Source organism: Sus scrofa, chromosome 2 (assembly GCF_054392235.1).
Source record: "Sus scrofa isolate SSC_HxYL_T2T_F1_AM1 chromosome 2, Sscrofa_HxYL_maternal_Yorkshire_Landrace_v2.0, whole genome shotgun sequence".
Taxonomy (NCBI): domain Eukaryota; kingdom Metazoa; phylum Chordata; class Mammalia; order Artiodactyla; family Suidae; genus Sus; species Sus scrofa.
In genome coordinates this window covers 66,472,616-66,497,786 of record NC_139384.1, presented here as the reverse complement: position 1 = coordinate 66,497,786, position 25,171 = coordinate 66,472,616, and the positions used below count along the sequence as shown (strand labels likewise).

Below are 25,171 nucleotides of genomic sequence, written 5' to 3'. Positions count from 1 at the left end.
AACATGGAATATATTTTCATTTCTTTGTATCTTCTTTGATTTCCTTGATTAATGTTTTATAGTTCTCAGCAGATAAGTCTTTCACCTCCTTGGTCAGGTGTATTCCCTGGTATTTGATTTTGTGAGGCGCAATTTTAAAAGGTATTGTATTTTTGTATTCCTTATCTAATATTTCATTGTTAGTATATATAAATGTGACTGATTTCTGAATCTTAATCTTATATCCGCTACTTTGCTGAATTTGTTGATCAGTTCAAGTAGTTTTTGGGTTGAGTCCTCAGGGTTTTCTGTATATAGTATCCTGTCATCTGCATAGAGTGACAGTTTTACAGCTTCTCTTCCTATTTGGATGCCTTTTATTTCTTTTGTTTGTCTGATTGCTGTGGCTAGGACTTCCAATACTATGTTGAATAACAGTGGTGAGAGTGGGCATCCTTGTCTTGTTCCAGATTTTAGTGGAAAGTCTTTCAGCTTTTCTCCAATGAGTATTGTATTTGCTGTGAGTTTGTCATAAATGGCTTTGATTATGTTAACGTATGTTCCCTCTATACCCACTTTGGCGAGGGTCTTGATCATGAATGGATGTTGAACTTTGTCAAATGCTTTTTCTGCGTCTATTGAGATGATCATGTTGTTTTTGACTTTTCTTTTATTAATGTGGCATATGACGTTGATTGATTTGTGTGTGTCCAACCTTCTTTGTGAACCTGGGATGAATCCCACCTGGTTGTGCTGTAGGATCCTTTTTATATGTTGTTGGATTTGGTTGGCTAAAATTTTGTTGAGAATTCTTGCGTCTATATTCATCAGAGATATTGGCCCATAGTTTTCTTTTTTGGTGTTATCTTTGTCTGATATTGGAATTAGGGTGATGGTGGCATCATAGAATGTCTTTGAGAGTGTTCCTTCTTCTTCAACCCTTTAAAAAGTTTAAGGAGGAAGGGTATGAGTTCATCTTTGTATGTTTTGTAGAATTCACCTGTGAAGTGATCTGGTCCTGAAATTTTATTTGTAATGAGTGTTTTTTATGACATATTCAATTTCATTTCTAGTGATTTGTCTGTTCAGTTGATCTATTTCTTCTTTTTTTTTTTTTTTTTTTTTCTATTTCTTGGGCTGCTCCTGCGGCATATGGAGGTTCCCAGGCTAGGGGTTGAATCGGAGCTGCAGCCACCGGCCTACGCCAGAGCCACAGCAATGCTGGATCCGAGCCGCATCTGCAACCTACACCACAGCTCACGGCAACACCGGATCGTTAACCCACTGAGCAAGGGGAGGGACTGAACCCGCAACCTCATGGTTCCTAGTCAGGTTCGTTAACCACTGCGCCACGATGGGAACTCCCTGATCTATTTCTTCTTGATTCATTTTTGGCAGGCTGTCTCTAAAACTTTGTCCGTTTCTTCCAGATTGTCAAATTTGTTGGCATAAAATTGTTCATAGTATTCTCTCATGGTTTTTTGTGTTTCTGGAGTATCTGTTTTGACTTCTCCTTTTTCGTTTCTTATTTTATTTATTTGTGTTTTTTTCTCTTCTCTTCTTGTTGAGTCTAGCCAGAGGTTTGTCAATTTTGTTTACCTTTTCAAAGAACCAGTTCTTGGTTTGATTGTTTTTTTAATTGGTTTTTTTTTTGATTCTCTATTTTATAGTTTTCCTCTTTGATCTTTATGATTTCCTTCCTTCTGATGACTTTAGGTTTAGTTTGTTCTTTTTTTTTTTTTTTTTTTTTTTTTTTTGTCTTTTTGCTATTTCTTGGGCCACTCCCGCGGCATATGGAGGTTCCCAGGCTAGGGGTCCAATCGGAGCTGTAGCCACCGGCCTACGCCAGAGCCACAGCAACGCGGGATCCGAGCCGCGTCTGCGACCTACACCACAGCTCACGGCAATGCCGGATCCTTAACCCACTGAGCAAGGGCAGGGACCGAACCCGCAACCTCATGGTTCCTAGTCGGATTCGTTAACCACTGCGCCACGACGGGAACTCCCAGTTTGTTCTTTTTTAATTCATTTAGGTGGTGGCTTAAGTTGTCGATTTGGGATTTTTCTTCTCTTTTGAGGAAAGCCTGTATTGCTATGAATTTCCCTCTGAACCCTGCTTTTGCAGCATCCCATATATTTTGAGTTGTGTGTTCATTATCATTTGTCTCCAGGTAAGTTTTCATTTCCTTCTTGATTTCCTCATTGAACCATTGGATATTAGGAAGCATGTTGTTTAGTCTCCATGTAGTGTGTTTTTTCTCATTTCTTTTCCTGTGGTTGATTTATAGTTTCATGCCATTGTGGTCAGAGAAAACACTTGGAATAATTTCTATACTCTTAAATTTGTTGAGGTTAGCTTTGTGCTCCAGGATGTGATCAATTCTTGAGAATATTCTTTGTGCACTTGAGAAGAATGTGTATTCTGATTTTTTTTTGGATGTAATGTCCTGATTGTGTTGCTTAATTCTATTTTTTCTATTGTGTCCTTTAGGATCTCTGTTGCTTTATTGATTTTCTGTCTAGAGTATCTGTCCATTGATAGGAGTGGCATGTTAAGGTCTCCTACTGTGATTGCATTCCCATCAATTTCTCCATTTATGTCTGTTAGTATTTGTTGGAGGTATCTGGGTGCTCCTATATTAGGGGCATGTATATTGATGACTGTAATATCCTCTTCTTGTATGGAACCTTTAACCATTAAATAATGCCCTTCTTTGTCTTTCTTTATGGCCTTCGTTTAAATATCTATTTTGTCTGATATGAGTATTGCAACTCCTGGTTTCCTGTCTTGTCCATTGGCATGAAATAACTTTTCCCATCCCCTCACTTTCAATCTATATGTGTCCTTTGCCCTCAGGTGAGTTTCTTGTAGGCAGCAGATTGAAGGTTTTTGCTTTTGTATCCAATCTGCCACTCCTGTGTCTTCTGATTGGAGCATTCAGTCCATCGACATTTAAGGTGATTATTGAAAGATGTTTATTTATTGCCATTTTAAACCTTGTTTCCAGTTGATTTATGTTTCCCTTTTCTTTTTTCTTTTTTGGATTGGATGGTTTCCATTTATTTTTTGCTTGATTACTTTTCATTTTTTACGAATATAATGTTCAGTTTAGATTTGTGGTTGCCCTGTTTTTAAGCACATTAAACCCTTTCTCTATCTGCTTGCTTTTGCCTGATGGTCATATAGGCTCAAACACATCATTAAAATAAAAAAGAATCTATAATTTCTTACTTTCCTTGCCCATATTGTATGATTTTGATGTCTTTTTTTTTCTTAACATCTTCATATTTAGATCTGTACACTGGCTTATTTGAGTGACTGCTTTCCAGTTGTGTTTTCCTCCATTCTAGTTCTTCTTTTTATCTTTTTCTCTCCTTTTTTTTTTAGTTTAGAGAAGCCCTTTCAGTATTTCATTTAGAATGGGTTTATTATTGCTGTATTCTTTCAACTTTTGTTTGTTGGAAAAATTCTTTATTTCCCCTTCTATTTTAAATGATTTTCCTGCTGGATAGAGTATTCTATGTTGCAAATCTTTTCCTTTCATCCCTTTAAATATATCTTTCTACTCTCTTCTGGCCTGTAGTGTTTCTGTAGAGAAATCAGCTGATAGCCTTATGAGGGGTTCCCTTATAATCAATACTTTTCTTTTCTCTTGCTGCCTTTAGAGTCTTCTCTTTATCTTTAACTTTTGCCATTTTTATTATAATATGTCTTGGTGTGGGCCTGATTGGGTTCAACTTGTTTCTATTCTTCTTCATCTTGCTTTAGTTTTTCTTTTTCTGTGAGTTTAGGGAAGCCAAAATGTAGTCTTATAAGATTACTTCTATGCAAGAATAACCCTTTGTATTTTTGGGGGGGGTTACTATTTATTTTTGGTGTGGGAGATGGAATATTTGTTGTCTCTTTCTTTGGTGTGAGCAGGCTGTTATTTCCAGGATGCTCAGTGTTTTTTTCAGGCAGAAGGAGGCAATGGGTAGGGCCAGCAGCCAGTGCCTGGTTGTTGGGCTCTCAACAGAAGCAAGTATCTACAGGAAGGTGGCACATGCTACTCATAGTTTCAGGGCCCTGGGAAGTGGTAATAAGCTCTAGGCAGGTCTTCAAGGTGGCAAGAGCCTTTGGCAGTAGCAACAGCAGGGTGTGTGAGTTCCAAGGGGAGTGAGAGCAACAACAGCTTGTGTTTGATTGCAATACCCTCCTCTGAGGTGACTGGAACCACAGGTGGTGCCTGTTCAGGGACCCCTTTTGGGAGCAGACCATGACCCTCTCTAGAGTCAGTGGTAACTGTTGTGGTTTGCCCCTGCCACCTTTAGACCATGAATGAAGCAATCCATCTCACTTAGTCCACATATGAAGTGCTGTACAGGGTGCCCCTTGTGGCAGGATCCTGGGATGTGACAGAGATCAGGCATGTGGGTACTGCCGGGAAATTTTGGCAGTGGCAGCAGCAGGGTGGGTGTGTTCCCAGGGGTGCAAGAGCATGACAGGTGGTATTTGGTCATAATGCCCTCCTCTGTGGTGCCCTTTAGGTGAAGGGGGCTGCAAGTGAATTTTGTTCAGGTACTTCCAATGGCAGTGGGCCGCACCCACCTCTGAAATCATGTATAACTGCAGTCTTTTGTCCCTGCCCCTGCAGACCACACAAGAAGCACTTTGTCCCACTTAGCCCACACAGGGGTACTGTACCAGTTGCTCCTAGTTGTAGAATCTTGGGACAGTGACCAAGTGTCTGGCCGCCAACCAGAGGCTTTGGCAGTGGCAGCTGCAGGGTGGGTGTGTTCCCAGGAGAGTGAGAGCAATAGCATATGATGCTTGGTTGCAGTGCCCTCTTTTTTTCTTTTTTGCCAACCCTTGAGGTGACTGGGGTCACAGGTGGAGCCCATTCACAGGCCCCAGTGGTGGTGAGCCACGCCTACCTCTGGCCTCAGAGATGACTGCCACAGTCTGTCCCTGCCACCTGTAGATAGTGCAAGAGGGACCACATCACACTTAGCCCCCTTAAGCCCTTAGTCCACACAATAAGAGCCTGGTCACTGGTAGCCTGCACAAGAAGCACCTAGTCTCCTCTAAATGAGCAAGAGGGTTCTTGCCCCCTGTAGCCTCCACAGAGCTGCCCCGCCCTCTAAGACCATGGATGTGTGCATGCTCCAGAGCAGGGAGTTTCCTATGGCAGCCCTCCCCTCCTCCTCTCCCCTCCCCAACAATGGCAACTTGTCTCTCCTGCAGGTCTGGACCTTCTCCAGGATTCCTTCTGCTGTGGCATTCCCCTCCTTAGCCTGTGGTGCGCTGCTCCTTAGCTCCTCATGCCAGCCCCAGTCCCCTCCCCAGGACTGACCTCTGGAGCCTGAGTCTCAGTGCCCAGCCCCTGCCTGAGCTTCTCAGTCTGTGGTGTCCAGGCCAGTGGTTCAGATGGTTTGTGTGGCTCTCACTCTGCTTTGCTGTTCTCAGTCCAGCTGCTGTGTTTTTTGACTTTGAGGTCCCACAGCTCTCACTCTGCTTTGCTGTTCTCAGTCCAGCTGCTGCGCTTTTCTCAGTGACTTTGAGGTCCCACAAACTCAACTGTTCTTTCATCAGTTAGGTGGCTTCCAAGGAGGCGGGTTCCTTTTCTCCTCTCTCTCTCTCTCTCTCTCTTTTGAAAGCTAGTCCCATCCTGATTCCTTCTCTCTCTCTCTTTTTCTTTTGTTCTACCCAGTTATGTCAGGAGTCTGTTGTCATTTTTGGAGGTTTAAGTTCTTCTGCCAGCATTCAGTTGATGTTCTATGTGAGTAGTTTTACAAGTAGATGTGTGGTTTTTTTTTTTTGATGTCTTTGTGGGAGGTGTGCATGACCTCTTACTCCTCCACCATCTGGCTTCTGACTTGACTTTAGAATACCTAAGTGAATGAAATTTAGTCTTACCCCTCAATTCTTGAATATGCATGAGATATCAAGAAAATATAGGGAAGAAAGAATCAAGACGCCATGTTCAAAAAAGAGGTTGTACAAAGAGAAATGTGTTCCCTTGTTTGTACCAGATCAACTTGAGCCTGTTCAGTATAACGAATGGTTGTAAAGGAGATGTCACATGGCAATACAGTATATGTTGTCCAAGATATAGACAGTAGGCTTGTAGTCATTTATGGAAGACTGAAGTCATGGTAAGATTGAGTTTGGGGGTAGTTCGAAAGGAGAAGATGGGCCCAAGCTTGATCTTGGAGAATTAGTAATGACTGAAGATGATTAAAGGAAACAGATATAGTATAGTCATCCCTTGTTATCCATGATACCTAGGACTCTCCCCTAGTGGATACCAAAATCCACGCATGCTCAAGTCTTTTTTTTTTTTTTTTTTTTGTCTTTTTGCTATTTCTTTGGGCCGCTCCCGTGGCATATGGAGGTTCCCAGGCTAGGGGTTGAATCGGAGCTGTAGCCACTGGCCTACACCAGAGCCACAGCAATGCGGGATCCGAGCCACGTCTGCAACCCACACCACAGCTCACGGCAATGCCAGATCCTTAACCCACTGAGCAAGGGCAGGGACCGAACCCTCAACCTCATGGTTCCTAGTCGGATTCGTTAACCACTGCACCACGACGGGAACTCCTCAAGTCCTTTTTTTAAAAATGATTAAATTGTACATAACCTGTACACATCTTCCCATGTAGTATAAATCATCATCATAATATTACTTATAATACCTACTACAATGTAGACTGGTACGAAATAGTTGCCAGTGCATGGCAAATTCAAGTTTTGCTTTTTGGAAATTTCTGGAGTTTTTCTGTCTGAATATTTGACTCTACAGATGCAAAACCCAGAGATATAGAGGGTCAGCTAAAATTTCCAATGGGGCAAAATGGCTTGAGCAAAAGTATGGACATGAAAAAACATCAGGTGTCTAAGGAGGATAAGAGGAGAAGGTTTAAAAGTGAGAAGAGTGGTAAATGCTCTAAGTCTTCAACAGCCAATGAGCCAAAAACCAATTTGCTATAAACCAATTCCCTTCTTTGCTTCCTGGTCTTCCTACCTCTTCCTCTAAGTATCCCCCTGAGTGTGTTTCCTTGCCTCCAGCTGCAGGATCTGAAAGCAAGAGCAAGTAAAGGGATATATAACCAAAAAAAGCTATAACAATGATACTGCTTTGTGATGGTCTCATCCTATCAATAACCAGTGCTGTGGCTGGACCAGCCCTTGTGTTTCTTATTATGATTGCAACATACCCTTCATCAATAGCCATCAGGAAACTGAAAAAATGGAGGTTTATTAGTTACACAAATTACACAACACACCTGGGGCCACACAGCAAGATAGCAAGAAGAGAGAAAAAGGGAGTGAGTGCAGGAGCGTGGGGTCCTGCATTTATTAGGGTCAAGTGTGGGGGCCTAGGGCTTCAGAGACTCACTCCTTATTAGTGAACTTAAAATGTAACAGTGTGGATTTATAGCACAGGAGGAGGAAAAAAAAATAAGCCACCCAGATAGCCAATTATTCAAATTAACCAAGGTCTGAAAAACAAAGGAGCCTCAGAGTTCCTGTTGTGACCCAGAAGTAACAAACCCCACTATGAAGTAACCATGAGGATGTGGGTTCTATCCCTGGCCTTGCTCAGTGGGTTAAGTATCCAGTGCCACCATGAGCTGTGGTATAGGTTGCAGACAGGGCTTGGATCTTGCATTGCTGTGGTTATGGTGTAGGCTAGCAGCTGCAGCTCTGATTCAACCCCTAGCCTGGGAACTTCCATATACCACACATGTGGCCCTAAAAAGCAAAACAGTAAAACAAACAAACAAACAAACAAAACAAAGGGGCCTCAGTGGGAAGAGGCTGATTGACTCTATCTAATTATGCGGCTGGCAATGTGTATATTGTAGATAGCCCTCTTTGAGTGGATACCTTGGCAATCAAAGCTTAATTGAGGTTTTTGCATTTCTGAAAACAACAAACACACACACACACAAACAAATAAACAAAATCACTGTCAGACCTTATACTAAAGACACCTAAAAATATAAAGATTTAGAAAAAAACAAAAAAGTTTGGTGACTTAGCTGTTTGGCAGGTAAGTTGCCACCATCTTGGCCATTGGTAAAATTAACTAGATTCTCTGGGACATAAAGCCAAAAATAGAGTAAATGTAAAGCTCATCATCCAACCTGGAACACTCTTGAGAGTGAAGGGGAATGCTTCCATGATTATACTTGGATGAGAGGCATAATAAATAACTGTTCACAGAAACAGTGAAGCCTAGATAAACATCTGGCAGAGTTTGGGAAGATACCCAGGTCCCATGCCATGATCTGACTCTTGAAAGTGAGTGTTTTTCTTTCCCTCTCACTCGGAGGGGCAGGATTTTGATCAGTTTCCACCTTTGCTTCAAGCACAACATCTGACCCAATGCTCTGCCTATCATAGGCCCCCAGTAGAAGTAGGCTGACTTCACAGGACAGGTAAAGGTCAGGTGTGAATGGCATAGTGCAGGGAGAGCCATTTGGGGCAGTCACAGGTAGAGACTCCATGTGGACCATGGAGGTCATTAGGGAAATATTGAAATATGTCTGTGGTGGTGGGATAGAACACTAAGAAACTTACCCTCCACACCCCCCCCTCTGCCTCCTGTGCTCTGACTTCCCCGTGCCCCTCCTATGACCAGGGATTCTCACACTGTCCCTACTGGCCCTTCTTCACATCCTGTCCCCAGGCTCCCTGTTTGTTTTTCTTTAATTGTAAACTTGGGAGTGGCTTCTCCAGGGCTGGAGTTTATGGGCTCCCCTAGGAGTTCACAGCTTTGACAGCTTTGCTTTCATCTCTCAGTTTCCATCTTAAGTACCTGCATGGGCAGCAAGAGACAGTTCTGCAACTTGGGTTGAGAGGCAGCCCATAGAAGGAGGACGGGCATCAGAGGATGGGCTCAGATACACAGATCCTGGCTGTGTCCTCATCTGCCTACCACCATCTCTTTGACTAAGTCCACTGTCTCCCTCTCTCCTTTTGCTAAGAGGAAGCTGTTGTCTTTCTGAGCCCCCTGTCTGAGCTAGGGTGGCTGAAGGCGACACAGACATCCACAGCCTGATTGAGAGGTTGGCGGGGGGCGGGGTGCTGAGGAATGAGGTCAGAGCTGGAAGGCTTCTCACTGTTCTTTCGGACCCAGTAAGTGCAAACAAAGGAAAGAGGATGAAATGATTTTGACCTTGGAATCTCCACAGGGTATCTGTGAATATTTTTTCTCCCAGGGAACCCACTTAAAGGTTAGAAAGGGCCTTTTTCCTGTCACCTCCTTCTCTCCTCCTTGCTGCATCTTTTACTAATTGCTAGCCATTTCTCCATTTCTATTTATCAGCATTTCTCTTCTTGCCATTTTATGTCTCTGTTTGTTTGGCCTCGCCTATGGCATGCAGAAGTTCCCAGGCCAAGGACTGAACCTATGCCACAGCAATGAAAATGCTGAATCCTTTAACCACTAGGCTGCCAGGGACTCCCTAGTTTTAATTTTCTTTTTGTGGGTGAAAGGGTGGGCATATACTTTCTAGTGTTATGTATTTCTTCACTCTTTCTTCTACTTCTATTCCTTTGATCCACATTTCTCTTTGTTACCTTAATATCTCACTGACCTTTTTCTTTCCTCTTTCCCTCTGTCTGGATTGGAGCACAGTCATGAGTTAAAAGTTTTCTATAGAAGGAAGACAAAAAGATGAGTGGAGAGAGCTGCAAGTAAAGAGGCGAGGCAGACAGGGAATATAGAGTTGCTTTGTGCCCAAAAGGTGATTTGTTTTATGGTGTCATTTCTAAGAAGGAAAATAAAGTCATTAACTAAACACCCAGAGAAAGATATGATGTTACAGAGCAATAAATGAGCATGGGAGATGCCAGAATAATTTCTTGAGATGTTTTACATAAGACAAATAATCATTCAACAAATATTTTCTTAGAACAAAATATATGCCAGGCATTGTCCTAAGATTCTGGGATACCACTATAAGCAAATGTGGCCTCAGAAAACAGGTTCTAGTTGGGAAATTAGGAATAAAGCATATCTATATGAATCAGATGTGGCATGCCTAATGGTGTTAAGTGTAATGAGGAACAAAGGCAGGGAAGGAATGAGGAGGAAAAAAAATAATTTCAACTCTAAATTGATGTTGAGGAAGGCCTGGATGAGAAGGTGAGAAGCAGGTGAGGGAACAAAGGGGAACATATCTTGGAAGAGTCCTCTGTGAGTAGGTAAGAGAAAGGCTTGTGTCTGCCTGCTCTGTGGAAGAAACAGTGAGACTTGTGTGGAGGGAATTACAGGGAGAGCAAAATGAAAGGTCTAGGAAGTGGTGGGGAGGGGGGCAGCCAGATGAAAATGTTTCTTTATTCTTTAATATTTTGTCTTTTATTCTTATGGAGATGGGTTCACTCCAGTGTTATGTGACAAATAGACTGTGGTGGAAGCAAGAAAGGAAGAAGGAGGCAAGTCTAGTTAGGGGCCATTGCCATTTTGCAGAAAAGCAATAATGATGATGTGGCCAGGAGGAATAGGCAGGAGTGAGAAGTGGTCAGGGGATATATTTTGGAGGAAGAGCCAGAAGGAGTTTCTGATGTTGGGATGTGTGGAAGAAAAGGAGAGGAGTCAAAGACACACTATGGTTGTTTCCTGGGCAAGTGGACATAACCGTTATTAACTTTGTTAGGAAGAGAGAACATGTGTTTCTCCAGGGAAGAAGTTTGGCCACTTTAAGCAGGATAAACCCATTGGACATCCAAGAAAGATGTTGAGTGCACAGTGGATGTGAGTCAGAGTTCAAGGGAGACCTCCAGGATGGAGAGATAATTGTCATTAATCCACAACATTGTATTTTAGTATAGGGTGTAAAGAGGAAGAAGGGGTATTTAGTGCATCTTCCTAAAAGTACATACAGCAGAGAGCCTCTACATGCAGAGGGTATGGCTGAGTATTCTTTGAACAGGAGGATTTATGCCATAAAGTCTGGGGAACCTGATTTTTCAGATGGTCAGTTAAGTCTCAATATAGCCAAGGCAGATTAAAGGCTATAGGAACAGCAATTTCCTCCTGTAGAATCCACTGCCAAAAACATCTCACCTGGGTGTTACTGGTGTCAAGAACAACCAGGCGTATCTTTTGCAGCATGAGTCACATGTACTCCCTTCTCTATGGATGGAGCTTAGCAGCCTGCGTCCATGGTCATGGATCTGGGCAGACCCATCTTTGTGTCTTTGCACAAAGAGCATGTTCCATGGAGTCTCCTTATTTTGCCTTAAAAGTGAGGTAAAGTGAATGACTGATACATCCCACATAAATATCTCCTAGATGTGACTATCAGGAATTTGCAAAGAACTTACTTATCATTTGTAAACACTTGAAAATATTTATTATTTTCATTCACTATCCCTCATAGAAAGGAATCTAGCAGTGAATTACTAATATATTCAGGTCATTCATTGCATGAATGCTGGCAAACAGTGGTGTTCTGAATACAGTGGTAATACAAGGAACAAAAATAGAGAACCAGTTAAAAATAAGAGGAGTTACTTGGTGGCTCAGTGGGTTAAGGATCTGGTGTCACTGCTGTGGTTCAGTTATTGCTGTGGCTCAGGTTATTGCCATGGCATTGGATCAGTCCTTGGTCTGGGAACTTCTGCATGGTTGTCCTTAGGTTTTTCCTTCTTTTTTTTAGGGCCACACCCATGACATATGGAGGTTCCAAGGTTAGGGGTCTAATCAGAGCTGTAGCTGCTGGCCTATACCACAGCCACAGCAACACCAGATCCAAGCCGTGTCTGCGACCCTCACTACAGCTCATGTCAAAGCTGATCCTTACCCACTGAGAAAGGCCAGGGAAGGAACCTGCCTCCTCATGTATCCTAGTCAGATTGATTTCCGCTGACTGAGCCATGGTGGGAACTCTGGGTTTGCTTTCTTAACCTTGAGGCATTTACAGGCTTAGATTTTGGTTTGTTTCACAGGCTGCTAGGGCATTACAGCCACTCAACAAATAGCCTCCTTTCCTGATTAATGTAATAATAATGAGAGCTGCATTTGGCAGGAAGCCAGTACTGTTCTTGAACAAAACAATCTCTGATTTTTAAGAGTCCATATTATGGGTCAAACAGCTGCAGAATGAGCCAAGAATTAGAGAAAAGGGATTTGGAAACTTCCAACTGAGAACTTCTCCAAGATAACATAACTTGCCCTTTAAGAATATTTTTGTACAAGAACAACCTGATATAAAGTACCTGATACTTAGATTATTAGGGCCCTTTCTTGAGTCTTGGTTATACATTTACTAGCCATGCAACCTTGGGCAATAAGTCAACTCCTCAGAGCCTTGACATTCTCATCTATAAAAGAGGGTCTCTTTTAATAAAACCACTGTGCTTTTCATTGCAGATGTCATAGTTGATGTCAAATGAAAAACGAATGTGAGTACTCTAGAATGCAACAAATAGTCTATTTTTACTGATATGTATTGCCTATCACTAGAATAGGAAAGAGCACTCTGTCTTTTCTCACGAGATGAGAAATAGACTGACAAACACAACATCTTTGATTATTTATTTTCTAAGCAAAGTGCAAATCACCATCTTTCTTTATGACAAGAGCACTTGTTAAAATTAATAAGGGTCCAGTTTATTTATACCATCAGTCAAGTTTGAGAGAGAACTTGAAAGGCTAAGGTAGTCAGCCTCTAGGATGGTCTCATTGGTCCTTACTTCATGGTATTCATGCCTTTGTGTGTTCCTCTCCCAGTAAATGTTGACTGGGTTTAGTGACTCATTTACAATGAATAGAATTCAGCAAAGCTGATGGGATGCTACTTCCAATGTTATAATACTCTGGCTTCTATGCAGGGTGCTTGTGCTCTCAATCCTTCTTGCATCACTCACACTGGAAGATGTCAACTGCCACCTGTGAAGCAGCCCTGTGAAAAGGGAGCAAGCCCTAACACAGCCACATGAGTGGTCTTGGAGTGGAGTCTCCTGCATACAAGCTTTGAGAAGACTGCAGCCTGGCCAACAGCTTCATGGTAACATCATGTGAGTGAGCTATAATATCAGAGGCAACTAAGCTTTCCCATATTCCTGAACCCACAGAAACTGTGAATTAATAAATATTTCCTATTTTGTTTCAATGTATAGAGTATGGACTATTTGCTATGCCACAATAGATAGCTAATACCAATTTAGGGAAAAAATTCTGCATTCTATGCTACTTCCAAAATCATGAAAATACTTGCCCTGAATAGTACAGCCCTGGATGAACAAAGGGACAAGTGAATTAGAAGGAGGCTGATGAGAGAGAGAAGAAGAAGAAGAAGAAGGAGAAAACTAAAAAGTGGAAACATCTTTGAAAATAAAGACAATGTTCATCTGGTGAGTGTCTGAGGCCAAAAGAGTTGTGTTCAATATGTGGTAATGCTTTTCACTCAGTTGCTTATAATTATTTATCCTTCTATTTTCTTTGGGCTCAGATATTGTTATCCAGGGAGTTTTGTCTTTTTCAGTATGCATTATTTTTATTCCTTGATTGGAAATTTGTCAGTGTAAAATCAAGCCATGTCTCTGGTTCCCTTCCACATAACGTTTTTTTTGGGGCTTTTTGCCATTTCTTGGGCCACTCCTGTGGCACATAGAATTTCCCAGGCTAGTGGTCCAATCAGAGCTGTAGCCGCCGGCCTACACCACAGCCACAGCAACGCAGGATCTGAGCTGCGTCTGCAACCCACACCACAGCTCATGGCAACACCAGATCCTTAACCCACTGAGCAAGGTCAGGGATCGAACCTGCAACCTCATTCCAAGTCAGATTGGTTAACTACTGAGCCACGATAGGAACTCCCACATAACAATTTTATAAAAAATTTTTGCTGACTTACAGACATTGAAAAACTTATGGTCTCCAGAGGAGACAGTCTGGGGGTGGGGGGATGTGCTTGGGCTGTGGGATGGGAATCCTGTGAAATCAGATTGTTGTGATCACTATACAACTACAGATGTGTTAAATTCATTTGTGTAATAAAAAAATTAAAAATAAAAAACAAAAGAAAAAGTTAAAAAAAAATTTTTGATCAAAATCAAGAGAAATCCCTTTTCATTGACATGCTCCAAATAAATTAATTGGAAATTCTATCATGCAGTGAGTAAATAGTTCAGAAAATCATGTAGAAGATATTATTAGAAAGATTTTGAATCTCCCTGGTGACCTAATGCTTAAAGATCTGATGTGGTCATTGCTATGGCACAGGCTCAATCCCTGGCCTAGGAAGTGGCCACAGGTACAGCCAAAAAAAAAGACAGCTCTTCAATTTCTACTAAGATAATTTAGTAAGCAGTAACATGCTTATCAGTAAACTTCTGCTGAGGCTCTGATCCTGGGTTACTTTAAAAGTCTTACCAAAACTAAAGACTTCATTGTTCTTTTTTTAAAAATTGAAGTATACTTACTGTATATAAATTATTGTAAAATATAGTAATTCACAATGTGTAATGGTTATGTCTATTTAAAGTTATTATAAAACATTGGCTATATTCCACTGTTATACAATATACCCTTGTAGTTTATCTCATACCTTATATTTTGTACCTCTTACTCCCCTACTTCTGTATTGCTCCTCTCTTCTTCCTTCTCCCCAGTGGTAATGACTAGTTTGTTCTCTATATCTAAGATTTCATTGTTCCTAAAAAAAAATTGGGTACAAATCATTTCTTTTCTCTATTGGCCTTATGATTTTTCCTATCAATAAATACATTCCAGACAATCCAATATTTTTTGTTCATGTTTTCAGGTGACCAGGAACACTGGCTGAGGCATGGAGATATGGTTGAACCAATCATCCACAGATGACTTTGTCCTCCTGGGCATCTTTTCCCACGGTCCTGCTGACCTAGTTCTTTTCTCTGCAGTCATGATAGTCTTCATGGTGGCCATCTGTGGGAATATCCTCCTTATCTTCCTCATCTACATAGATCCTCGACTCCATACACCCATGTACTTCTTCCTCAGTCAGCTCTCCCTCATGGACCTCATGTTGGTCTGTACCAATGTGCCCCAGATGGCAGTCAATTTCCTCTCGGGCAGGAAGTACATCTCATTTGTGGGCTGTGGCATTCAAATTGGTCTTTTTGTCTGTCTTGTGGGATCTGAAGGGCTCTTGCTGGGACTCATGGCTTATGACCGCTATGTGGCCATTACCCACCCACTTCACTATCCCATCCTCATGAGTCAGCGAGTCTGTCTCCAGATTGTTGGGAGCTCCTGGGCCTTTGGGATCATAGATGGTTTCACACAGATGGTGGTAGTAATGACCTTTCCTTACTGTGGCTTGAGGGAGGTGGACCACTTCTTTTGTGAAATGTTATCTTTGTTGAAGCTGGCCTGTATAGACACATCCATTTTTGAGAACATGATATTTGTTTGCTGTGTCATCATGTTGTTTCTTCCCTTCTCCATCATCGTGGCCTCCTATGCTCGCATCCTGAAGGCTGTGCTGCACATGCGTTCTGCTCAGGCTGGTAAAAAGGCTCTGGCCACCTGCTCCTCCCACCTGACAGCTGTGTCCCTCTTCTATGGGGCAGCCATGTTCATCTACCTGAGACCTAGGCGCTACCGAGCCCCAAGCCATGACAAGGTGGTCTCTATCTTCTACACGGTCCTTACTCCAATGCTCAACCCTCTCATTTATAGCTTGAGGAACAGGGAGGTGATGGGAGCCCTGAGGAAGGGGCTGGACCGTTGTAGGATTGCCAACCAGCCCTGAAGGGCCAGGGTATCCTTCACCACCTCCTGGCTATGTGGTATCAGGTATATAATCTATTTGATCTGGCTTTGTGGTGTTGGGTATATAATCTATTTGATCTGAGTTTAGGTTTTTCTCATTAATTATGAGACTTAGGACACCTAAAGAGTTGGGGAGGACTTTTTAAAATCAGTAATTTCTACCTCTGGTGAAATACCAGCTCTCCCCACCCCCCAATTTTTTTAGACTGATTCTTTTGTGTAATACATTAAAATAGGAAGTAGAACTTTGTAAACTCAAGCACTACATAGAAGAAAGCTCTGGGATTATAACACTAATTATTTAAAAGTGGATTTTCTTCTACTGTTAGAGAATGCTCTGAGCTGAACTCCTTAACAATAAATGCTAATTTCTATGATTGATTCAAAGACTACTTTATGCCATACACCCTGCTATGTTCCTCATGAGTATACATATATATCACAACTTTCTTTTTAATATACTATTTCAGACTAGTGTCTTAGATGAAATGCTTCCAGATGACAAAAAAATAACCTAATAAATTTCTCTTATATAGTGCTCACCCTTAACCCTATTAACTGAAAACTTAATAAAGGTTTATTAAAGTATATATTCTTCAAAGAATAAAGGGAGACTGGCCTAAGAAAGTGTTAAAGACTTGTTTATTGGTGTCTTCACAGTGCCTAACGCATAGAAAATACACATGAAAGTGCTGTATTTATACAATCTTCTAGCAAAAATAGCCATATTTTGTCATTTCCATTGCTAAAACAGGAAAATTATCAATATTGTTTCTCCTTTTGGGGATTAAGACTGAAGCATAGATGGAAGAATTTGATGTATTATTTGATAACTTATTTTTAAACATTTTTATTTGAACTATTGGTATTATTTGTATCCACAAATAAGCACAAGCTCTTAGACACATTTGCAAATAAATCATTTTTTCTTGGGAGAAAATACATTGGTTGCATGCAGGGAGAAGAGAGAGGACAGAACTGGGCTCTGAGAGTTGGAATAAGCCACAGGAAAGCATTTCCTGCTTTTGGTTTTCAGGCTGCTGATAATAGAGGGCCGTGGCACTAATAGTAACTATGGTTCTTAGGGTCTACCGGGGGAAACGACTTATTTGTCTACTCAGCATAATGCTGTCATAAACCTGTGGTGAACATCATTATGTCCCTTTTGCACATGAGGAAACTGGGGCACAGAGGAGTTAAGTCTCTTGACCTCACTCCCCAGATTTCCTCTCCATGTGCTCCTGGGAGAATGTGTTTGTTGGAGCAGCTGAGGTGAGCAGAGAACTTTGCAGGAGGCTCCCTTTCCTCGGAGTTTAATTGCTAAACAGGGGACCAAGGTGTGGCAGAGATGGGGTCTCTGGGGACTTGTAAAAGCAGGAGCAAATCTCCTAGCCACAACAACGGGGTAAACAGTGAGTGGCAGTGAGTGGTGGCAGAGATAAAACCTCTCAGCCAAGAGCTATACCTGGCCCAGCAAAAGTCCTCTTCCAAGGTGAGACCTCTCCACTAACTCCCACTGAGAAGCTCCTCCCATCCTAGTCCAGCCCTCTCCCACACTGCTCCCCTTGTGGATGAGGATGAATGTTCTCTCTGTGCTATAACTTTTGTTTCTGGAAGGCTTTTTCTTAATGCCTAAAGATTCTGCTATGGTTTCAGCACGAAGCCCTCTCTTCCATGTTTTTCTGGGTTCCTTCTTCCAGGCCTATTTCTTCCCGTTTTAGTCCATCTTAATTCATGTCTTCAAAACCTTTCCAGAGGTCAGTGGAAGGCGTCGGGTATTTCCTGCCTGTGGATGTGGAGTCCCACAAGCAACTCAGTCAACTCCTGTTTTCAGAGGATATGAGGTGATGCTAGACTGGGAAATCCTATTCTAGATTTAGACTCTAGAGGAGTTCTGAACACACAAGTGTTTCTTTCTCCCACATTTCTCTTTTCTACCTTTCTTAGACCCTTCCTGCTTCTCTTTCATGCCCATTTCCTTCAAGGAGATGGACATTTGCAGGTTTCCCTGCACTGAGAGAAACCAGATTGCAAACCCAACTGATTGACTAGAGCAGCCCTCCCTGGGTGGTGGTGACAGTTCACAAAGGACACAGGGCTCCAGATTGGAACACTACCTACCTGACTCTCCAGCCCTTCTTAGGGTCATTGATTAGGAAGTTAATGTTATTTAATACTTTCAATATATTTATTTACCAACTGTCATCAGATATTTTTAAATGATTATTCTTAATTCATTTTTGAAAACTGTTAATTAAAGGGGAGGATTGAATCATATATCCCTTTTCTGCATGAGCTTGTCAAAGTTTCATCTTTTTACACTTAAAAACCCAATTCTCACTCAATATCAAATGAACATGCATCAGAAATTTTATTCAACTCATTAGTGAATGAAAATATCAGACAGTAAAGCCAGTTCTAAGGGCAACTGAGTTTACATGAGCCATCAGAATATTCTTTCAAAGAATGTTAGAATAAGATTTCTAAGGTACAAAAGTGGGTAATGTTCTATACATTAAAACCATAAAACCTTAACCTTTGCAGTCATGTTTTCTACTGGATATTAACCTATAAGTTAACATGAAACCTCACAGTGCATGGGCTTAAATAGCAAATGCAAACTCATACAATAAGGATGATTTTTCCCCCAATATACATCACCAAATGATCAAACCATGAAGCCAGATTCTCAATTATTGCTACCACCAATGGGGAATAATTTGTCAGTCATGCACAGCACAAAACCAGAAAAAATCTTGTTACGGAACTAAAAGTGAAGACACAAACACACAAAATCAAGAGCAAAAAAATAGAGACTCAGCAAAAATGAAGTTCTTAGCCACTAGGAATCATTCTGGGAGTAATGCTTATGTTTGAGGAACTCAGGAGATACACTTCTTCAGCAAAATTTGCTTTCTCCCTCAGTGAGTTCACCTAAGCAACTAGGTAGGACCTCCAGAGCTGTCCAGTTACAATTCTTTGAAGGGTAAAAACCTGACTCTTACATAAATATACAAGAAACTTGCATCAAATATTTTATTTCTCTTATGTTAATTGATGAAGCAAACAATAGGATGGTAAAGCTGGTTACAAGAGCATTTGAGGAGTTGGGGCATTATAGGCAATCTAATTAAGGACTGATAGAATAAAATGCTAACTTAAGTACAAAACCAGGCAGTGTCCTACAGAATAAACCTTTGGGATTATATTTTCCATCATCAGACAAATTTACAAGTTAATGGTAGAACCTCACAATATCTGGGCTTTAATTAAAAAGTAGTCAAACATATGTATATTCTTCTAGAGTATTAAATAACCCTGAAGTAAGCCTGTGAAACAATGACATTGAAAGTCAATGCATTCATCCTCCAATGATTTTTCCAAATTTTGAATGACTTTTCTTAACTCAGAGCACAGATGATATTTATTTATTGTTTATTAAAGTATAATTGATTTACAATGTTGTGCCAATTTCTGCTGTACAACAAAGTGACTCAGTAATATATACACTCTTTTTTAATACTCTCTTCCATCATAGTCTATCCCAGGAGACTGAATATAGTTTCCCATGCTATACAGTAGGACCTCAATGATTATACATTCTAAATGTAATAGTTTGCACTTGCCAACCCCCAAATCCCAGTCCATTTACTCCTCCTCCTTGGCAACCACAAGTCTGTTCTCTGTCTACGAGTCTGTTTATGTTTTGTAGATAGGTTCATTTGTTCCATAGTTTCGGTTCCACATATAAGTGAGATCATATGGTATTTGTCTTTCTTTTTCTGACTTATATCACTTAGTATGATACTCTCTAGTTGTATGCATGTTGCTGCAAATAGCATTATTTCATTCTTTTTTATGGCTAAGTGTATCCCATTTTATATATATACCACATCTTCTTATCCATTCCTCTGTTGATGAACATTTAGGTTATTTCCATGTCTTGGCTTCCGTTGTGGATATTGGTGCTATGAACATAGGGATGCATGTAACTTTTGAATTACATTACCTTCTGGAGGAATGCCCAGGAGTGGGATTGCTGGGTCATATGATAGTTCTATTTCTAGTTTTCTGAGGAAACCCCATACTGTTTTCCATCGTGGTTGCACCAACTTACCTTCCCACCAACAGTGTAGGAGTGTTCCCGTTTGCTCCACACCTTCTCCAGCATTTGTTATTTATAGATTTACTAGCACATACTTCATTGTGGTTTTGATTGATGTTTCTCTAGTAATTAGTGGTTATGAGCATCTTTTCATGTGCCTACTGGCTATCCCTTAGCCATTTGTAGAAACACAAAAGGGTGAAGGAATTTCTTAGTCATTCCTGTTTTCTGGCAACTCAAGGCTCATGAGCCAACTCATCCAGTTTCATGGTTTTAAATATCATTTTTGGATCAATTCAAGAAGACAGTGTTATACTCATCATAATATCCCTCCATCCTTTTGTGTTTCCACAACTGGATAAGTTACTAACCACAAAAGACCACCTTACTCTCACACAGCCTAAGAGCTGCCTCCACTCTACCTCAATGGCTTTCTTATTTTATAAAACCCCAAGTTTTCCTCCTCTTCTTTGAGACTATCCTCATTACCAAGTATTCTCCATGTTACAATAGCCTGAATTGAATAAAATAATCTACTTAAGCGTCTGGTGCATGTTGTCTTTGACAATCACTTAGGCATTGTAAAGAAAAAAGAGTCCTCTTTTTCTATGAAACTCTCCATTCTTTGCCCACATTTCTCCAAATTCATTGTTAATATAAAGTTCTGTGTGCATTTTTAAAGGGTAATAAATCCAAAATATAGAAAATGATAAATAGTGAAAGTATGTCTCCTTTTCACCTCTTCATGTCACATAGTTCACCTCCCAAAGCAACCACTCTTATGAGTTTCCTTCATTCTTTTCAAGAACTGCAATGCTGGAGTTCCTGTCATGGCGCAGTGGGAACAAATCTGAATAGGAACAATGAGGTGGAATGTTTGATCCCTGGCCGTGATCACTCAGTGGGTTAAGGATCCAGCGTTGCCATGAGCTGTGGTATAAGCCAGTGGCTACAGCTCTGATTAGACCCCTAGTCTGGGAACCTCCATATTTTGTGGGTGCAGCACTTAAAAGACAAAAAGCCAAAAAAAAAAAAAAGAACTGCAATGTTTTCCACTGTGTGGATGAAACACAATTTGTTTTTTTTACTGATCTTCTACTGGTAGCCACTTATGTAATACCTAACCCATCAAATTAATTTTAAGCTCTAAATATTAACTCTTTTTCTGGTTATCCTCTTCACATTTATCCCATCTTTTTTGCCTTGTCCAAATTTCAATCTGGTCTAAAGTCTTTTCTTCCAGGAAGTATTCCCTGATTAAATAATTGCCCACACAGATCTCTTTGGATTTTTCACACTCCAATTTATCAAGATATCTCAAGTGTTTCAACAAGAATGTTTTACCTGTGGCCACTGAGTAGACTGGGAAAAAATCCAGATGAAGCTTAATCCAGCCAAATCCAGGAAGGCAGGAATTTTCACTACTGTTACTCAAACACAAGTTTTACCAATCTGTAAAGTTACTGAAATAACTGTTGAGAAAATCATCACAACTACATGATTTTTTAGATTTTTGGTACCTATGTTAAGAATTGTGTACAAATTGTCGGTGAACTGATCCTCAAAACAACCAATAAAATCTCAATTATGAAAGAAATAAAAAGAACAATGGAAGCTTGCATCTACCCTTGATTTTGGAGAGAGAGACGTGGGTGGTGGCTAAAAGTAAGATCTTAATTCTCTGCTCAGGAATTGAACCTGGGCAGCCTGGATGAAAACCAGGAATCCTAGCCTCTAGACCAGCTAGAGCTGAAAGCAGAATTGCCCCAATTCTTGCCCCCTCTTGAAAGCAAGAGTGTTTCAAGGAATGTAAAAACAGTGTAACATTTATTGTTATATGGGAGAGCACAGAAATACAGAGTATGAGTGTACTTATCTAAGGCAGAAGTAAAGCAGTAATACATACCCAAAGGAGAAGTGATGGTGCAGGCATCACCCTTAATGAGGTGCATTATATATACTTATATAAGTTATTTACACAGGACAGTTCTTCCAGATATTTGTCTTCCTTGGGCAAATTAACTTGTTTTATCTTTCACACCTGACCAGATCTAGGGCCCTCCCCTGATCTGCATGCACATCTTTTGGCCAAGATGGATTCCAAAGCAGAGTGTGCAGGGAAGCTTATCCAGACATTATGGCCTGGCACCCCCTCCCTTTCTAACCGAGGAGGGTCTTTCTGCACATATGTAGTTGAGGTCTTCCTGATCCTGAAGATGGTGAGTACTTGACCTCTTTGTTCTCTCCAAGCAGAGCTCAGCCCCTCGTTTGATCCTGTCATCCATGTGACATAATTTAACAAATTCACAGAAGACAAGTACCAGTTATTTGCCTTGCACCTGTTATTTCTATCTTGAAGCATAGATTGGTGGTTGGTTGTAAATATCTATTCTGGAACCCACCTTGCTCCTTCCTCAGGAAGTGTAAATAAGAGTCTAGTTTTACCTATCTCCTGCCTCAAGAAGTGCAAAAAGAGACTACTTGCAAATATCTATCCTGGAGCCTATCTACCTCCTTCCCTACCCTGATCCCGATTTGCAACCCTATTTTTCATTCCCAAACTATAAAACCCCCTCCCATTCTCTCTGGGGGTGGGGGGGCACAATCTTTAAGGCATTAGTCTGCTGTGGCCTCCTTTGCCCGGTAAAGCAATAAAGCTGTCTTTTTCCCCTTCACCGAAAACTCTGTCTCTGAATTGGCAGACAGAAGCCAAGTTTTGGCAACAGTAGGACAATTCTGGACCTCTCTGTAGACAAGGCAAATTCACTTCCAGTAGCATCTGCCTCCAGATCCATCCAGAAAAATCATATATTTTGTCCTTTCTGAGCATGGTCCCGAGCTAATGTAACTGAGCTAGTGCCCTGTGGGACTCCTGGGCACACAAGCCTTTCTGTGTCCCCCAGTTCTTGTTTTTAGGGAATAAGTTTCAGCCTCCTTGATCTTCCAAGTTCCAAAGGGCAGTTGCTAATCAGGGAAGGGAGGGGATGCAGAGAAGGTGTAGTCAAGAGACAATTATACAGCCTTGGGGCAGGGTCCTGGTTCCTCCTTAAGGAATATATATAACAATATCTTTGAGCCTTTCTGCAGAGCTAAAACCCCCAACAAATGGAGGAATTACTTGATGAAGCATTCTTCCTTCTGGGAAGAAGGAGGACCACCAGAACCAGTCCTGGGGACCACTAAACACCAGCTTTGAAAGACAATGCAAGCTTGCCCCTACCCTGATCCTTATCTATGGCCCCATTTGCCACTCCCCAAACTATAAAACCACCACCAAATCCCTTCCAAGGGGGCACAGTCTTTAACGCATTATCCTGCTATGGCCTCCTTTGCCTGGAAAACAATAAAGGTATATTTTTCTCCTTCACCCCAAACTCTGTCTCTGCATTTCTATTCAGCAATGGTGGACAGAGGCTGAGTTTCAGCAACATTAACACCTGAGTGTGACACACAGCCCTTCACATATTTGTGAACTGAAGTTTGGCATTGCCATCAGCCTCCACATGGAGTAAAACATGAGCCACCGCAGCTGCCAACCTGCAGCACCCCCTGAACGGATCTCAGGGTGGAGACCAGGAGTGAGGCACTCTGTGCTCTGGGAAAACTGGAAGAGCAGTGATAGTTTCCCAGGATGATGGTGACAGACCCCTCCCCCCCTCTCCCCCCCCCCCGTGGCTGTTTACCTTGGAGACGTGCTACAGACATGGGTACAGCCCAGTGCGAGATTTACACTCTTTCCTGGAATGTGGATGCTCAAATGGGCAGAAAGAAACAATGGCCTTCAGAAAACAACTGCCTGCATAGATTAACCACCTACAAGGATTAACTGCCCTCTGGCATGGGACTCTACCCACACCCCCTTCCCTGACCTTCCCTTCCTCCTTCTTCATTGTTCCCATCACAAACTCCCACCACAGATTCCCAGCATAGATCCTTTATAAGCCTAGCATCTCAGTCATAGCTGGCTCCATCTTGAGCTCAGCCTATGCACTTCAAATGCCTTAATAAATCTCTCTTGTGTTATTGACTTGGCCTTGAGTGTTCCTGCCTCAGCAAACCTAACAAGCAGGTTTTCAGATAGTTAAATATTTTTAGGAGAAGATTTTATGAGCCCAATTCTTGCATCTCCACATATCTAGAAAAATACTAAAACCCTTCCCGGTGATGTCTCCTCCTCATGCCTAGTAGTAACCTTCATGAGACCAGCAGCAAACTTCCATAAAATGTGTGAATGGATGCATAAACCTCCCCCTTCACCTTTGTCACTTATATCTTGGTATTTCCCCTTTTCTCTTTGGGGCAGTATTTCAGAGCTATTTGAAATACTGCCTCCTAGGCTGTACTTAAGTGGACAAAACAAAAGATGTCTCCCAAGGGTGAGCCAGTGAACCCTGAGGGAACTCAAGAAAGAAATAAAGAATACTGGCCCATAGCTTAGGTGCACATCAAAGGAGGTATTCCAGTAAGCCCAGACCTTTACATCCTCCCATAGAAACTGGTTTTCTGAAAATATTTTGTTCCTACTGCCTTCCTTTTGTTGTAAAAACTCCTATATATCTTGGCTCCCCACTCACCTCCTCAGAGCAGTTTCTCAGGGCCACCTGAGATGCTGTCTCCTGGGGTTAAGACTTAATTTCACCCCAAATAAAACTTAACTTTCAATTTTCAGATTGTACATTTTTTAAGTCAACATATTCAAAATTAAAATACAATACAATATAGCTTTCCCATCAGCAGCCACAGTCACCACCCCATGAAGATGGAACTGCATGAAGGAGATAGCATGAGAGAGCCCTCAAAGGCTTTGGCCTGACAGAGTCTGTGAGCTCACAAGGGAGTAGAAGTGAGGCAGGAGATAGATTGGCCCCTGGGCTGAGAACATCTGGGACTTGTTAGGTCAAGGAAATTGGGCCTTGTGTCTCTTTGACATATCAAGGAAAATGTTAATGATGAGCTCTGCTGGAGTAGAAAGATAAGATGACCACTTTGATCACTCCTGGGGTCAAGAAGATCTCCCCAATTACACATGCACAGTAAGACTCCTAGGGGTCAAAAAGGGAGGGGACACAAGGCCATAATAAGTCCTGATACCATCCCGCACACTTTGCTCTGGAATCCATCTTTGCCAAAAGATGCACATGCTTATTTGGGAGGGTCCTGTGTCCAGTCAGGTGTGACAAATAAAACAATATAATTGCCAAAGGAAGACAAAAACCCAGAAGAACTGTCCTATACAAGTGATTTAAATCACCTCTCTGGTGCACTCCTCACTCAGGGGGATGCCTGCACCCACACTCCTCTTTAGGGTGTGTATTACTGAGGCAGAATAATAATT

The 25,171-nt window shown here is 41.5% G+C and overlaps 1 protein-coding gene across 1 annotated transcript; it reads left to right on the top strand.

Moving 5' to 3' along the window:
- The first annotated feature begins 14,763 nt into the window (after positions 1-14,763).
- Positions 14,764-15,711, top strand: LOC110259610 (olfactory receptor 2V2). The gene has a single exon (XM_021085086.1). It carries the CDS (start codon positions 14,764-14,766, stop codon positions 15,709-15,711), a length of 948 nt encoding a protein of 315 aa, XP_020940745.1.
- The last annotated feature ends 9,460 nt before the right edge of the window (positions 15,712-25,171 follow it).